Genomic DNA, 15,162 nt, shown 5'->3' on the forward strand with positions numbered 1-15,162 from the left:
AAAAGCCTCTTACTTGCTTTATTCCTTGCACTTCACACCATTTAATGTTCTTTAAGGTCACATGAGGTCATCCTCTGATTTATGAGTCACAGCTGTACAAGTTGACAGTCGTCTCTGGCATTAAAAAGCTGCTTCTACCCTCTACATGGATACTGTAGTTTCTGGTCGTTCCCAGTGTCTCCTGCTTTGTTTTGTTCTTGTTACTGCTGTCTTAGTAACTTTGAGCCTGGAAGCAGCCTGCTGCGCAGTGTAACCTTCTGCCAGCAGATCCAGGATTAAACCAGGATTTTAAGAAGCTGATCGGTTTAAAAATTTAGGAGTGATATCTTAATTTTTTCCAGAGCTGTATAATATAGAGCCTTGTGCTGATTGGGTGTCAGACAGCGGTTGGATCTGCCCTGGTTATTCCCTGGAAAACAACCCCCCCACCACCAATTTATCCAGCAAAACACACAGACCCCCTTCATGAGTAAGGCTGTTGGGCTCATTTAGTATTTATCTAAGCAAATTTAAGCATAAATGATTCACAATCAGATTTTAGGTTAATACTTACTTTCAGTGCTGGTTGTGGTTGTAGTTCTCAGAATGACAGTAATATGAACTGGGATCTGCACTTTTCCAGTATCACACCAGTACCAGCCTGTGTCCTTCCTCTCCAGTCCCATCATTGTCACACTGAAGACTTTCTTTACTTTGTCATCCTTGATCAGAACAGGCCTCCCATCCAAACCCCAAGAACCTGATACACAGGAGTGCCTGTCCTTACACCACCGCTTCTGACTGTAACTGTCTGTATAGCGACACTGAACAGTGACACTGTCTCCTTCCACACCCGTCACCTCCTGTTTGTCCACTGACAGCTCTGGGGAACCTGAACACACAGATTAGGAACAAACACTGTGATATTTACATAACAATAAAATAGTCATGAATATGAGCCAGTTATGTTAATATTATACACATATATTTCATACCCATGTGAACAAAGGACAAAATGATAAAAAATAAAATTCTCTCTTTATTCTGACATTTAACAAATACAAAAAAAATTGCTGATCCTAACTGATCCTAAAAACAGATTTACTCTGATTAAATGTCCGGCAGTGAGAAAAAAACGTTTTTGTGTCTTTTTCTGAAGGTTATGTAAATTTTTGGTTTCAACTATTTATTAAAATATTTTCTCCTGTATTCGTGTTAATGTCCTTCCTTTCTGTCTGAATGACATGTTACATACTGAGCATCTCACTGGCTACAGTCTGCAGTACAGACATCTTACCCTCAGTGACTGACAGGTAAACCCGTGTTCCCATAGCTGAACCTCTGCTGATCTCAACACCACACCAGTAGTAACCAGAGTCCCCAGGTTTCAGATTGTTGATGGTCACAGTGAAGACTCGCTGGTCAGGATCATCTCTGATCGACACTTCACCGCTTTTCTGTGGAGAGTCACTGTGTACTATGGGAGTACATGAACTCCAGTCACTCCCTTTACACCAGTATTTCACATGTTGTTGATACATGTTGTCATAGGAACATGGGATGGTGACAGATCCTCCTCTCTGTACAGTCACCGTGTTCAGTGTGGACACACCTGCAGGGACAGTATGAAAATTACCCAGCTGATTAACTCTTACTCCCTCTTACACCATTTATACACATATTAATAAAAGGTCAGTACCAGCCCACTGCAGGTCATATTATGTCATTCTGTAGATTATTTAAATTTGTTGTATTAATTTCCTGCCACTATATTTGCCAAAATAAAAATGCAATAAATTATTAACTTATCATTTAGATTAAGATTAGTTCACAAAATCCTCCTTTGCTGGAATACACTTATTCAAATTTATATATATTGGCCAAACATCAATAACAGAGCTGAACAGATGCTTCTTTGCTGTATGTTAATTTATATATTAATCTGTTTCTATTAAATTTATTTAAAATCAATTTACACTAAAGGACACATCTTAGCATATTACTTATCATATTTAACACCCTGAAGTAGCCCATTTAAACTGACACTGTGACTTCTCCCAGGTCTCATTCATGGTACTGATCAAACGTAAAATTTGGTGCCTCTTGTATATTAAAATATTTTCACTTGAATTTATGTGTTAATGTCCTTCCTTTCTGCCTGAATGACATGGGCATCTCATTGGCTACAGTCTGCAGTACAGACATCTTACCCCCAATGACTGACAGATAAACCCGTGTTCTCACAGCTGGACCTCTGCTGATCTCCACACCACACCAGTAGTAACCAGAGTCCCCATCTGTCAGATTGTTCATGGTCACATTGAAGACTCGCTGGTCAGGATCATCTCTGATTGACACTTCATTGCTCTTCTGTAGAGAGTCACTGCGTACTATGGGAGTATATGAATCTGAAGAATAATAATCTCTGCACCAGTATTTCACATGTTGCTGATATATGTTGTCATAGAAACATGGGATGGTGACAGATCCTCCTCTCTGTACAGACACCCATCTCACTGAGGACACACTGTCAGCACCTGTGGGGAAAACAACCAACTAAATTCACATTTTCAGCATCACAATATCTCTGGTTAATATTATATATTATCAGTTTGTGTAACACTTGTACCAGGAGTCATGGCACAGAGAGATGGGTTTAAGAGGACAGTGAGGAAATAGCAAGACTGTCATTTTGCATAAAAACAAGGGAAAGACACAGGAAAACAAAGCAGGTGTGTCCTAGGGGAGGGTCACACAGCTATCATCCCCATCAGGGGCACATAGCCAAGGTCCTCATCATTTACTGACCAGGGATGGGGGGGCGACTGGACTGAATTGTGTTTTAGTCCAGAATTTGCCCTGTTTTAGGGCCAGAGAGCAAACCAGGTCCTTTCTTCCACATTTACACAGGGTCAGTACAGTACAGGGAGCATGGAGCTGATCTGAGGCAGCACAGGGCACAAGGCAGGGGAACACCCAGGACAGGATGCCAGTCTGTCATAAATGCAGGGGAACACCCAGGACAGGATGCCAGTCTGTCACAAAGGTAAGGGAACACCCAGGATAGGATGCCAGTCTGTCACAAAGGCAAGGGAACACCCAGGACAGGATGCCAGTCTGTCACAAAGGCAAGGGAACACCCAGGACAGGATGCCAGTCTGTCACAAAGACAGGGGAACACCCAGGACAGGGTTCCAGTCTGTCACAAAGACAGGGGAACACCCAGGACAGGATGCCAGTCTGTCACAAAGGCAAGGGAACACCCAGGACAGGATGCCAGTCTGTCACAAAGACAGGGGAACACCCAGGACAGGGTGCCAGTCTGTCACAAAGACAGGGGAACACCCAGGACAGGATGCCAGTCTGTCATAAAGGCAAGGGAACACCCAGGACAGGATGCCAGTCTGTCACAAAGACGGGGGAACACCCAGGACAGGATGCCAGTCTGTCACAAAGACGGGGGAACACCCAGGACAGGATGCCAGTCTGTCACAAAGGCAGGGGAACACCCAGGACAAGATGCCAGTCTGTCACAAAGACGGGGGAACACCCAGGACAGGATGCCAGTCTGTCACAAAGACAGGGGAACACCCAGGACAGGATGCCAGTCTGTCATAAAGGCAGGGGAACACCCAGGACAGGATGCCAGTCTGTCACAAAGGCAGGGGAACACCCAGGACAGGATGCCAGTCTGTCACAAAGGCAGCGGAACACCCAAGACAGGATGCCAGTCTGTCACAAAGACAGGGGAACACCCAGGACAGGATGCCAGTCTGTCAAAAAGACGGGGGAACACCCAGGACAGGATGCCAGTCTGTCACAAAGGCAGCGGAACACCCAGGATAGGATGCCAGTCTGTCACAAAGGCAGGGGAACACCCAGGACAGGATGCCAGTCTGTCACAAAGACAGGGAAACACCCAGGACAGGATGCCAGTCTGTCACAAAGACAGGGGAATACCCAGGACAGGATGCCAGTCTGTCACAAAGACGGGGGAACACCCAGGACAGGATGCCAGTCTGTCACAAAGGCGGGGGAACACCCAGGACAAGATGCCAGTCTGTCACAAAGGCAGGGGAACACCCAGGACAGGATGCCAGTCTATCACAGGGCAAACACTCACACACAGTCACTATGGGCACTTTTACAGGAATCAATTCACCTGGACTATGTATTCTTGAATATAAAACCAGAGAGCTCATAGGAAACCAGTGCAGATACAGGGAGACCATGCAAACTCCCCACAGAGAGCTGGGCCAGATACTGGAACCACAAGCCTGGAGGTGTGAAGCCCCCATGCTGCCCCCAGTCTCTACCAGCTAGAGCTTAATTACTTCTCCAAACCTGCTGCAGAATAAAATACAACCAGGTCTAATCTGAAAGCCAATTCATACTTTCCTTTTCTGCAGGTGACGTAAGATCTGGTGAGGTGACGTAAATTTCATCATCAGGAGCCTGTAGCCCAGATTTATTTTTTTTATCTGCCGGAGATTGACTAGATGTTTCCAGTACGTGGCAGCCCTGACTTTTACAGAGCAGAGGTCAACCAAGAAATAGCAGAAGAAGAATAATTGTTGCAGGAGATGTGCAGGTATCCGCTTATCTATTTTTTATATTTTTACTGTCCAGATCATTTTTACTGTCCAGACATTATACCACGGTATACGGTATTTTCAAAAACAATACTACTCTGCCCAAGCCCCTACTAACAACTTTAAAACTGTTTGTAAAATTCAATTCAAAAGCAGCCTCACTAAAATAAAAATACATGCATACATAGTTATGTAGACAAGCATGTGATATTAAGTTTAGTTAAAGTGCAACTTTACAAGCTACACTGACCATCACCTACACTGTTACTGTTCACCAGTCTGATGGCTTCTGGAACAAACCCAAACTTCCTCCTATTTGTTTTGCATACATGGGGTCTGAATCACATTCCTGATGGCAACATATGAAAGTCACCATATAGGACATGGGTGGGGTCATTGATAACCTTACATGCCTTTTAAGGACTTGTTCAGAATTAAACTGCACTAGAGATCTATGTGTTTGTCAAATAAAGGTTAACAACGCCATGTAGTTGATTGTTATCTATTTGACAGATTTAAACCAGCAAATAAATAAAAACATTAAAATACTTTCAATAAAAGAAGAATAAAACATTGTCTGTAGTCTTTGATCTACTCCAAAGGGATTTAATTTATGTAGGAAATACAGTCACTGCTGGACTTTTCCACAGTGATCTCTGTATTGTCACTAAATCTCAGTCTGTTATCAAACACAGTACCCAAGTATTTGTAGGTCTGGGCAACTCTAACATTAGTGCCCTGAATTGCTTTTGCGGGATGTGAATGTGGTTTAGTGAGAGGATCATATCTTTTGATTTGAACACATTTCAATCCAGAAAGGATTTATCACACCAGTCTACAGATTCTTGTATTATGGGTTCATGCGAATGATCTGACCAACTGTGAAGAGGCATGATGACACTGTTATCAGCAGTATGCAGAGTAAAAAGTAAAGGAGAAAGTACACAACTCTGCAGTGAGCCAGTGGAGGCAGAGATGGATTCAGATGTTCAGCCATATATAACTACTGTCTGAGTTCTGTTACAGAGGAAACTGATAATCCATCTCATGAGCTGACGATCCAAATGAAAACAAGATATAAGCTGTCTGACAAGTATGTGAGGTTGTACTGTTGTGCTGCCCTCATTACACATCCTGTATGACTAGACAGCCAGCTAACTCTTTCCCACATCAAGACTCTGAAGACAGCGTGTTCCTTTGTACACAGGTTTACTGATCAGGGAAAATGTAAAACTGAAAGTACAAAAACGCTACCATTTACTTACAGGCGAGTTTGCGTTTCATGTACATACCTAAACAGTGCAATATACAAATATAAGTTTATCACTCTGTTCTTTACTGCAAATATATGTTTAACCAAAAATATAGTGCTACAGTATCAAACATCAAAACAAGGATCGGTGCTCGCAGATAAAATAACACTACATACCCACGATGCTACTGAAGGCGCAAGGTGTTTGCAGACGCTGTAGTAAGAGCAGATTTAACAGTGTTTGTGTGCAGCTCATTCCACTACTAGCTCTAATGCGCAAGTGTGGTTACGTGGTGAATATGCAAACAAGTAGTAGTGATGGGAATTCCGGCTCTTTTTAAAGAGAAAGAATTCCGGCTCTTTCGGCTCCCAAGTGGCTCTTCAGAATTTTTTTGGTGCTTAAATGAATTTATTACCAGAAATAATGTAAAATTATTAGTGAAATGAATTACTATGGTTGGAAATCACGTGCAATCATTTTAGCCAGTTCCTCATCAATTGTTTTCTGTTTTACTGGAGTCGTAGCTTTTTGCACAAACTGTCTCATAGAGCTCTAGGTTCTTAACTCCCTCACTTTTCTCTTGTGCATGAGCATAAAGCACCTAAATCATTAGCATGATATAGAAAATATTCTCAGACACTTATTCTGAACAGCAGAAATGTCGTCATACAGCATGTGAGGGTGAGACTCTGTATAAACACTGTGCTGTATACAGAGGGTCTGTCCTCAGGCCTTTGGTTCAGTCTTTACTATGTTTTATACAGTTTAAGTACCACTTCAGTAGGTCCTTTTAATATCTGTGGATCAGTAGGAAACAAGAGGTGTAATAGGAAAGTGTCTCTGTAAGACATGGGTGGGGGGTGTCCTGGGGGGGGGGGGGGCAAAGTCAGGTAATGAGCACATTGATTCTCTTCACCTGGGTCTTATCAGCAGTCCTATCAGACTGAGAGCTGTTTGTGTTTCTCTCAGCTTCCAACAGACACAATCACACACAGACGCCCAAGTTCACAGCCTGTTGTTTCATTACAGAGATTCTTACAGATAAAACACAGATAAAATACACTTATTTGGGTCTTACTGACCTCAGGTCTGTGGAGACTGACACTCCCTCCCGGATTCTCCATATTTTCACTGTTTCTCTGTCTCTGTCTGTGACCAGGACTCCTGGAGTCCAATAAAAACCTACTTTCTCCCCTCCGCTTGGTTTATACAGGTTCTGCACTCATCTGTTCCGTTTACATGGGGTGTCGGCTCCTTCTCACTAACTGACCACAAACTTTATCGTCATACAGCCCACCTGACCAACATCATCACTTACAGTAATGGCTGGCTGTGGCATGTGTGACTGGGGCTCTACATCAGCAGGAAACTGTCGGCAAGACAATAAACTTCCCTTGCAAGAAAGACAAAGTATAGCAGCACTGAGATACAGTGACTGATAATTAAGTGAGCTGTCCTCACCTTCTGCTTCTATACTCAGCAAAAAAAGAAATGTCCCTTTTTCAGGGCTGTGTATTTCAACAATAATGTTGTAAAAATCCAAATAACTTTACAGATCGTCATTGTAAAGGGTTTAAACAATGTTTTCCATGCAATTAACCATAATCAATTAATTAACATGCACCTGTGGAATGGTCGTTAAGACCTTAACAGCTTACAGAAAGTAGGCATTTAAGGTCACAGCTCTAAAAGCGCAGGACACTAAAGAGACTTGTCTACCGACTATGAAAAACACCCAAAGAAAAATGCCCAGGGTCCCTGCTCATCTGCGTGAACGTGCATTGGGCATGCTGCAGGGAGGCATGAGGACTGCTGATGTGGCTAGGGCAATAAGGGCCATGTCCGCACTGTGAGACGCCTAAGACAGCACTACAGGGAGACAGGAAGGACAGCTGATCCTCGCAGTGGAAGACCACGTGTAACAACACCTGCACAGGATCGGTACATCCGAATATCACACCTGCGTGACAGGTACAGGATGGCCACAACAACTGCCCGAGTCACACCAGGAACACACAATCCCTCCATCAGTGCTCACATCACCATCGGACTGAGCTTGTTGTCATTGCAGGCAATCTCTATGCCTTGCGGTACAGGGAAGACATCCTCCTCCTTCATGTGGTACCCTTTCTGCATGCTCATCCGGACATGATCCTCCAGCAGGACAATACCACCAGCCATACTGCTCGTACTGTGCGTGAGTTTCTGCATGACAGCAATGTCAGTGTTCTGCCATGGCCAGCGAAGAGCCCAGATCTCAATCCCATTGAGCACGTCTGGGACCTGTTGGATCGCAGGGTGAGGGTTAGGGCCGTTCCCCCCAGAAATGTCCAGGAACTTGCAGGTGCCTTGGTGGAAGAGTGGGGTAACATCTCACGGCAAGAACTGAGAAATCTGGTCCAGTCCATGAGGAGGAGATGCACTGCAGTACTTCAAGCAGCTGGTGGCCACACCACATACTGACTGGTACCTTTGATTTTGAGCCTCCCTTCATTCAGGGACACATTGTGAAACATTTTTAGTTTATGTCTTATGCTGTTGACTCTTAGTGTTTATACAAATACATTTATGTTACATTCAGTTTACTGAAAGTAAAAACAGTTGAAAGTCAGAGGACATTTCTTTTTTTGCTGAGTATACTTCCTGGGGGGAACTTCTCCCTCTGTTGTGACCATACCCCTCTCCCACCGCGCCCCCAACACCCAGATCACCTAGTGCTGTCTAACTGGACCAGCCGTAAGCTTCTAGGCGGCCTGTTGGCTGGGGGGCAGGGCCTGGTTTGGACTGACTTCCTGATGAACAGCTCATTCAATAAACAACTATCTGTTCAGCTTATTCATGATTACGGAATATAAAGCAGATTTCATTTTACAGTCTGGGTCGGTCATTCATTCATTCATCCATCCTTTGGAGAAAAATATCTGCGGGGAACAAGGAGACGTATTTCACTATTATACATTGTTTCACCACAAGAGGGCAGACATTTTCATTTTTTACATTTACATAGAGTGTCATATACTCTGCCTTTCTCCTCCTTGTCAAAGTCCTTTCTAAAACTGAAATAAAAATTCTGAAAATATTTAATAGGCTGGTTGGATACAGAATAATAAATTACGGTTATGACAAAAGTGTTCATATGCCATGTCACCCACAGTCAAACTGAGATTAAATATTTCATTAATATATCATAATAAATTTATGATGGACCTGGATTAACTAATACAGAGTACAACTGTAACACTGGCCTTTGCTGTAATTATTAACCATCTATAATAACCCATTCTGCAAAGCTTTAGTAACAATCCCTACATGGCAGAAAAATGTCTGAAATAGTCTTTAACGTCTGACAATAAAACCTAAATTTTTACTAAATTAACAAGTTTTAAAATATGGATTTAAATGAATATACACAAAACATATGGCTGTATCTCTGGTGTCTGTCTGTGGGAAAAGTCTGTGTATTTGTCATTTTACAAAGATTCATCATAAACTAGAATTAGCCAAATCCAGAGGCTTTAGTTCAGCTCCCAGGTGTAACATGTAGATCAGGCACTCATGTATTTGATAAAGAGCAGGACCTGTATTATGGGATGTCTCCCTTAGGGGTAATGCTGATATGAAAGTAAACCTTTTATTCCAGTCATACAGACACATAAAACAATCAGGGCACAGGGATGGAGTACATCCTGGATGGGACACCAGTCAGTCACAGGGCACACAGACTCACATTCCTTTTTAGAGACACCAATTAGCCTGACTACATGTCTTTGAACAATACAAGGAAACACACACAACTTATAGAGAACATGCAAACTCCATAAAGACAGCATTAGTGAGATTCAAACATGGAGGTGTGAAGCAACAGCACCATCTACTGGGCCACTGGGCCACCCGCATAGACACTATTGTCTCAGCAAATTGCCCTATTCAACAACAGTTGAAAAATGTTAACAATTCCCATCCCTACATATCCCTGTATCCTTACCTCATATTCAAGCCACTCGGACAGGTGACAGAGGGCCGGTATGGGAGTGACAATAGGGTTAACCCACAGGCATGTTTTCAGAAACAAACGGATTATGTATACATTTGTTTCATCCATTTTGGAAGATGAGATGCAGGGTGGCAGTGATAACTCCTCTGAGGCAGCAATCGCGTCACGCCCGGAAAAACGAAACCCGTTCATGGTAGCTTTCCAGGCAGCGAAATGTGATGAGCAGAGGGTGAAGCTGCCACCGGCTGTGACAACGTTCGTGGTGCAAGGTTTGCATCCTTTCACCACAGTAGAGCAAAAAGCTTTTTGGTTGGTACTAGTAGTGAAATGCTTTCATTAGTAAGTTTAAGTAAGTTTAACATGTTCGAGTGTTAAGAAGATGGCCTGGTTTTGTGGTAATGTGCCCGTGTGCTTGTTACTACAGTGTAATACGAAATATTGGTACCACTTTACAATAAGGCTCCCCTTTGCCACTTAGAAATGGTACTGACTCATTAATAAATAGAAAACTGTAGTATAACTTGTTTATAATTGTCTATTAATGATTTATGAAGTGTTACAACTTAATTTATAACCCGCTTATAAACCATTCATAACCCCTTTATAAGGGTTGCCTTATTGTAAAGTGGTACCGAAATATTTTTATTTTAACTTACTCATAGCTGATTCTTAGAGTAACAGCCAGTACCCATACAGTGACACAATGAGAGCCCTCATCGAACTGTATGGACAACCACAGCCTTACAGCATATTGTTATGCTGGTAGATGGGCCTAACATTAGATCCAGAGATCTTAGAGGGTTCAGCAAGTTTTCATTGACTGTACGGACACTCATAGGAATGTCAAATCAGCTTGGTCAAGAGGGTCTGACAGAGTTGAGTTGTGGGTCTCATGTCTCCACATTACTGGTTAAGCTGCCATATGATCTGAGAGCTAACTTTAGGAGATACATTAAGGCACCGTAGGTAAAGTTACCCGTGACTATGGAGACACAGAATATCCTAGACATGCATGATATCCTGGATGACAGCTGGTGTTAAGGAAGCGAGGCATAGTGCAGGCAGAAAAAGAAGGTGACAATCCACTGGCAGCTCTGAGACATGGGGGGGGGGGGTTATTACAGAAACTAAAGCACTGGTAAAACTACAAAGGAAAGGACCACAAGGGGTCAAAAAGCAAAATAGGGAAAACAATGACTAACTACAAGGAATGACAAGGAAATAAGATCTAGGAACAAAGCAACACAGGAACAAGGAGCAGGAACAAGGTAGGGAACTCATACTGCACCACACGGTACCATCTAACATTCCAACACAATAACCTACTCAGAGAAAAGAACACAAGCAGGCACTAAAATACACAGATAACGAGTGCTAACAAAAGGCAGTTGTGAATACACAAAACAATCAATAAATTAGAACAGACACTTTAAATAGGACACAGGTGGAATTCACTAGCAAAATCACAGAATAAAGATACTGACAGAGAAAAATGGAAACAAGGCTCATCACACAGTACAGACAGGAGACTGAGGCAGTTAAGAGACTCGAGGATTGTACAGTTAAAGTTTCAGTTAAAGGCGTTGACCGATATGAGACTCGACTTCAGTGGAAAACCAGTTTTCCTCCTTTAGCAGTCAATATGGAAGCTATTCCTGCTCACCTTAGAGGAGCTGAGAAGCATCTAGCTAGAGGCTCTGATACAGCTACAGATTATTGTAGGAAAATCACTAAATTAGTTGAAGCTGGCTATGTGTGTAAGGTTCCACCAGCCACCGCTGAGGGCAGTCCTGGGTGGAACATCCCACGCCAGTTAGTTTAGCATAACGGCAAGAACAGACTTGTCTTTTATTGCTCTTTCACCTACAGGGGAATGAGCCTAAATGAATATCTTTGGCCGTCACTTGATGCTTTGCTGTTTTGATTCCTCCTCCGTTTCCAGGAGTGCAAAGTAGCCATTAGTGGTGATGAAAAGAGCATGTTTCTCCAGCTGTGAATGCTTAAGGAGGACCAGCCCCATCTCAGCTTCCTGTGACACAATCTGAACATGGTAAACCTACCTGATGTTTATCAGCAACAGTTTCTGCACTTTGGGACTGCCTGCAGTCCGTGCTACACCACCTTCGTGTATTATAAGCATGTGATGGAGCAAAGTCAGTCGGGAGTAGATTGACGCTCCTCACTTGAACACTGTTTTTATGTAGACAACTGCGTTCAGATCTTAGCTACACCCATGGAGGCTAAGGAACATGGGATATAACAGCCAGATTCCTGTTACCAATCATTATCCGAGGCTCAACAACATCCCCCCGGAGATAGCGAGATCATCGGGCGCTCCGTGGATTGTTATCGTTCCGCCAAGCGACGGAGGCGGCGGAAGGAACGAAAACAAAAGCGGGGCTGCGGGTCAGGCGTGTTAGTCAGGCCAAAGAAGCAGCCTTCTAATCCTCCGCTTCCCAGCATCTTTCTGACCAACGCACGGTCGATCGTCAACAAAATCGACGAACTGAACCTCCTACTAACCGGACATCCACTCGTCCGCGATTGCTGTGGCTTGGTCGTCACGGAGACGTGGCTACGAGAGGAAATTCCCGACGCCTCGATGCAGCTAGCAGACCGCACAATGCACTGCAGCGACATGAAGGCTGCAGCCGGAAAAAGCAGAGGTGGAGGTTTGTGCATTTACACACATAACAACTGGTGCACAAACACTAAGATCATCACCACAGTCTGCTCCCCGGACATAGAGGCAATGTCTGTTGTGTGCAGACCATTTTACTTGCCTAGGGAACTGCCTGTAGTGTTAATAACCGCTGTTTATATACCTCCGGATGCTATTGTTAGCTCCGCCCTTGCCTATCTGCATGATTCAATTTCTGAACAGCAGCGGACATATCCAGAGGGAGTACACATCATCGTAGGGGATTTTAAAAAAGCATGCTTAAGCACTGTGCTGCCTAAATCTGTTCAACGTGAAATGCCCCACGAGAGGGAATAACACCTTGGACCATGTATACACAAATATCAAGCGAGCCTACAGATCTGTTCCCCTCCCCCATCTGGGTATGTCTGATCACCTCTCCCTGCTTCCTGTCCCGGCATACATACCACTCAAAAAAAAGACAAAGCCCATCACCAACATTTTACATTTACATTACATTTACAGGATTTGGCAGACGCCCTTAGCCAGAGCGACTTACATAAGTGCTTTGAGACTCTGCAATGAATTTCCGATGCTAGCTCAATAAGGACCCAAGCTATGAATACTATCTCTGAGAACTCCATTGAGTAGTGCAGAATTTATTTATTTATTTATTTATTTATTTATTTTTTAAACACACACCAGAAAAAGAATCGAGTAAGAATATAGAAGTTCTACGTCAGGTATTTCTGAAAAAGGAAAGTTTTGAGTCGTCGCTTGAAGACAGTCAAGGATTCAGCTGTTCGGACATCTAGGGGGAGTTCATTCCACCAGTTAGGTGCCAGGACAGAGAAGAGCCGAGATGCGTGTCTTCCTTGTGCCTTGAGGGGAGGTGGGACCAGTCGAGCAGTGCTGGAGGATCGGAGAGATCGTGGTGCAGAGCGGGGTGTGATGAGGTCCTTTAGGTAGGATGGTGCCAGAGAATTTTTGGCTTTGTATGCGAGCATCAGTGTTTTGAATCTGATGCGTGCAGCTACAGGAAGCCAGGGAAGGGAGCGCAGCAAAGGAGTGGTGTGGGAGAACTTGGGAAGGTTGAAAACAAGACGAGCAGCTGCATTCTGAATCAGTTGGAGGGGACGGATGGTGCTCAGTGGTAAACCCGCTAGAAGCGAGTTACAGTAGTCAAGGCGTGAGATGACGAGGGACTGGATGAGTATCTGGGTAGCCTGAGTGGAAAGAAATGGACGTATCCTCCTGATGTTAAAGAGGAGAAACCGACAAGAGCGAGAAAGACTGGCGATATGTGAGGAAAATGACAACCGATCATCTATGGTAACTCCAAGGTTTCTAGCAGAAGCCGAAGGACGGATCAGGGAGTTTTCAAAAGAGATCGCAAGGTCCTGGAGGGGGGATGAGTCAGCCGGGATGTAAAGCAGCTCAGTTTTACTAGTGTTGAGTTTTAGCTGGTGAGTGGTCATCCAAGATGAGATGTCTGCCAAGCATGTAGAGATCTTAGTGGAGACATGAGTGTCTGAGGGAGGGAAGGAGAGGATGAGTTGAGTGTCATCGGCATAGCAGTGGTAGGAGAAGCCATGTGAGGATATGACTTCGCCAAGAGATTTAGTGTAGAGGGAGAATAGGAGAGGGCCAAGAACCGAGCCCTGAGGGACACCAGTGGAAAGACAACGTGGAGTAGATGTGGATCCATTCCATGTCACTTGGTATGTTCGGCCTTCTAGGTAGGAAGCCAGCCAGCGCCAGGCCAGGCCACCAATGCCAAGACTCCTAAGGATGGATAGGAGAGTTTTGTGGTTGACCGTGTCAAATGCTGCTGATAGGTCAAGAAGGAAGAGGACAGATGACAGTTTGGCTGATCTGGCAGCATGTAGCTTCTCAGTGACTGCTAAGAGGGCAGTCTCTGTAGAGTGAGCTGCTTTAAAGCCAGACTGATTAGGATCCTGGAGGTTGTTCTGAGAAAGATAGAGAGAAAGCTGGTTGTAGACTGTACGTTCGAGGATTTTTGAAAGGAAGGAAAGAAGTGATACTGGTCGGTAGCTGCAAGTGTCTGAGGGATTCAGAGTGGGTTTTTTTAGGATGGGAATCCAAGACTATTAACACCTTGTCTGATGTAGCTCTGGCTCAGCTGCAGGACTGTTTCGCCCTTACAGAGTGGAGTGTTTTTGAACATGATGACCTAGAGACTTATACCTCTGCAGTGCTGGGTTACATCACGCATTGCACGGACACTGTCACCATGGAAACGTGGGTCACGGGTCTACCCCAACCGTAAACCCTGGATGACGGGTAAGGTTCAGGCACTGTTAAAAGCACGTAATTCTGCTTATAAATCTGGGGACCAGGATATGTACAGGAGAGCAAGAGCAGACCTTAAAAAAGGCATCAGAGAAGCAAAATGGGCCTATTCAAGTACACTATCGAATGACCTCTCAGACAATAACCCCAGAAAGGTATGGGAGGGGCTGAAACAAATTACTAATTACAAAGGCAGCGGGACATTATGGGAAACATGGACATTTCATTAGCAGAGGAATTAAACCACTTCTTTGCTCGCTTTGGGAGAATTGTACAGTAGATACTCCTTCCATGCAAACTGCCCTGCCCATTGCGTCCTCTGAGCTCAGCCCAGACACACTCACCCTTCAAGAATATCAGGTCCGTAATATATTCAGAGCAGTAAATCAG

The 15,162-nt window shown here is 44.0% G+C and overlaps 1 protein-coding gene across 1 annotated transcript in view; it reads right to left on the reverse strand.

The window, feature by feature from the left end:
• LOC125739860 (uncharacterized) overlaps positions 1-15,162 on the reverse strand; it is a 409,273-nt gene that overhangs the window by 149,275 nt on the left and 244,836 nt on the right. The window contains exon 11 of the mRNA XM_049010379.1: positions 840-871. Within this exon, the coding sequence (XP_048866336.1) occupies positions 840-871 (32 nt within the window). The remainder of the gene's footprint in view (positions 1-839; positions 872-15,162) is intronic.

The sequence above is a fragment of the Brienomyrus brachyistius genome, chromosome 4, assembly GCF_023856365.1.
Source record: "Brienomyrus brachyistius isolate T26 chromosome 4, BBRACH_0.4, whole genome shotgun sequence".
Taxonomy (NCBI): Eukaryota; Metazoa; Chordata; class Actinopteri; order Osteoglossiformes; family Mormyridae; genus Brienomyrus; species Brienomyrus brachyistius.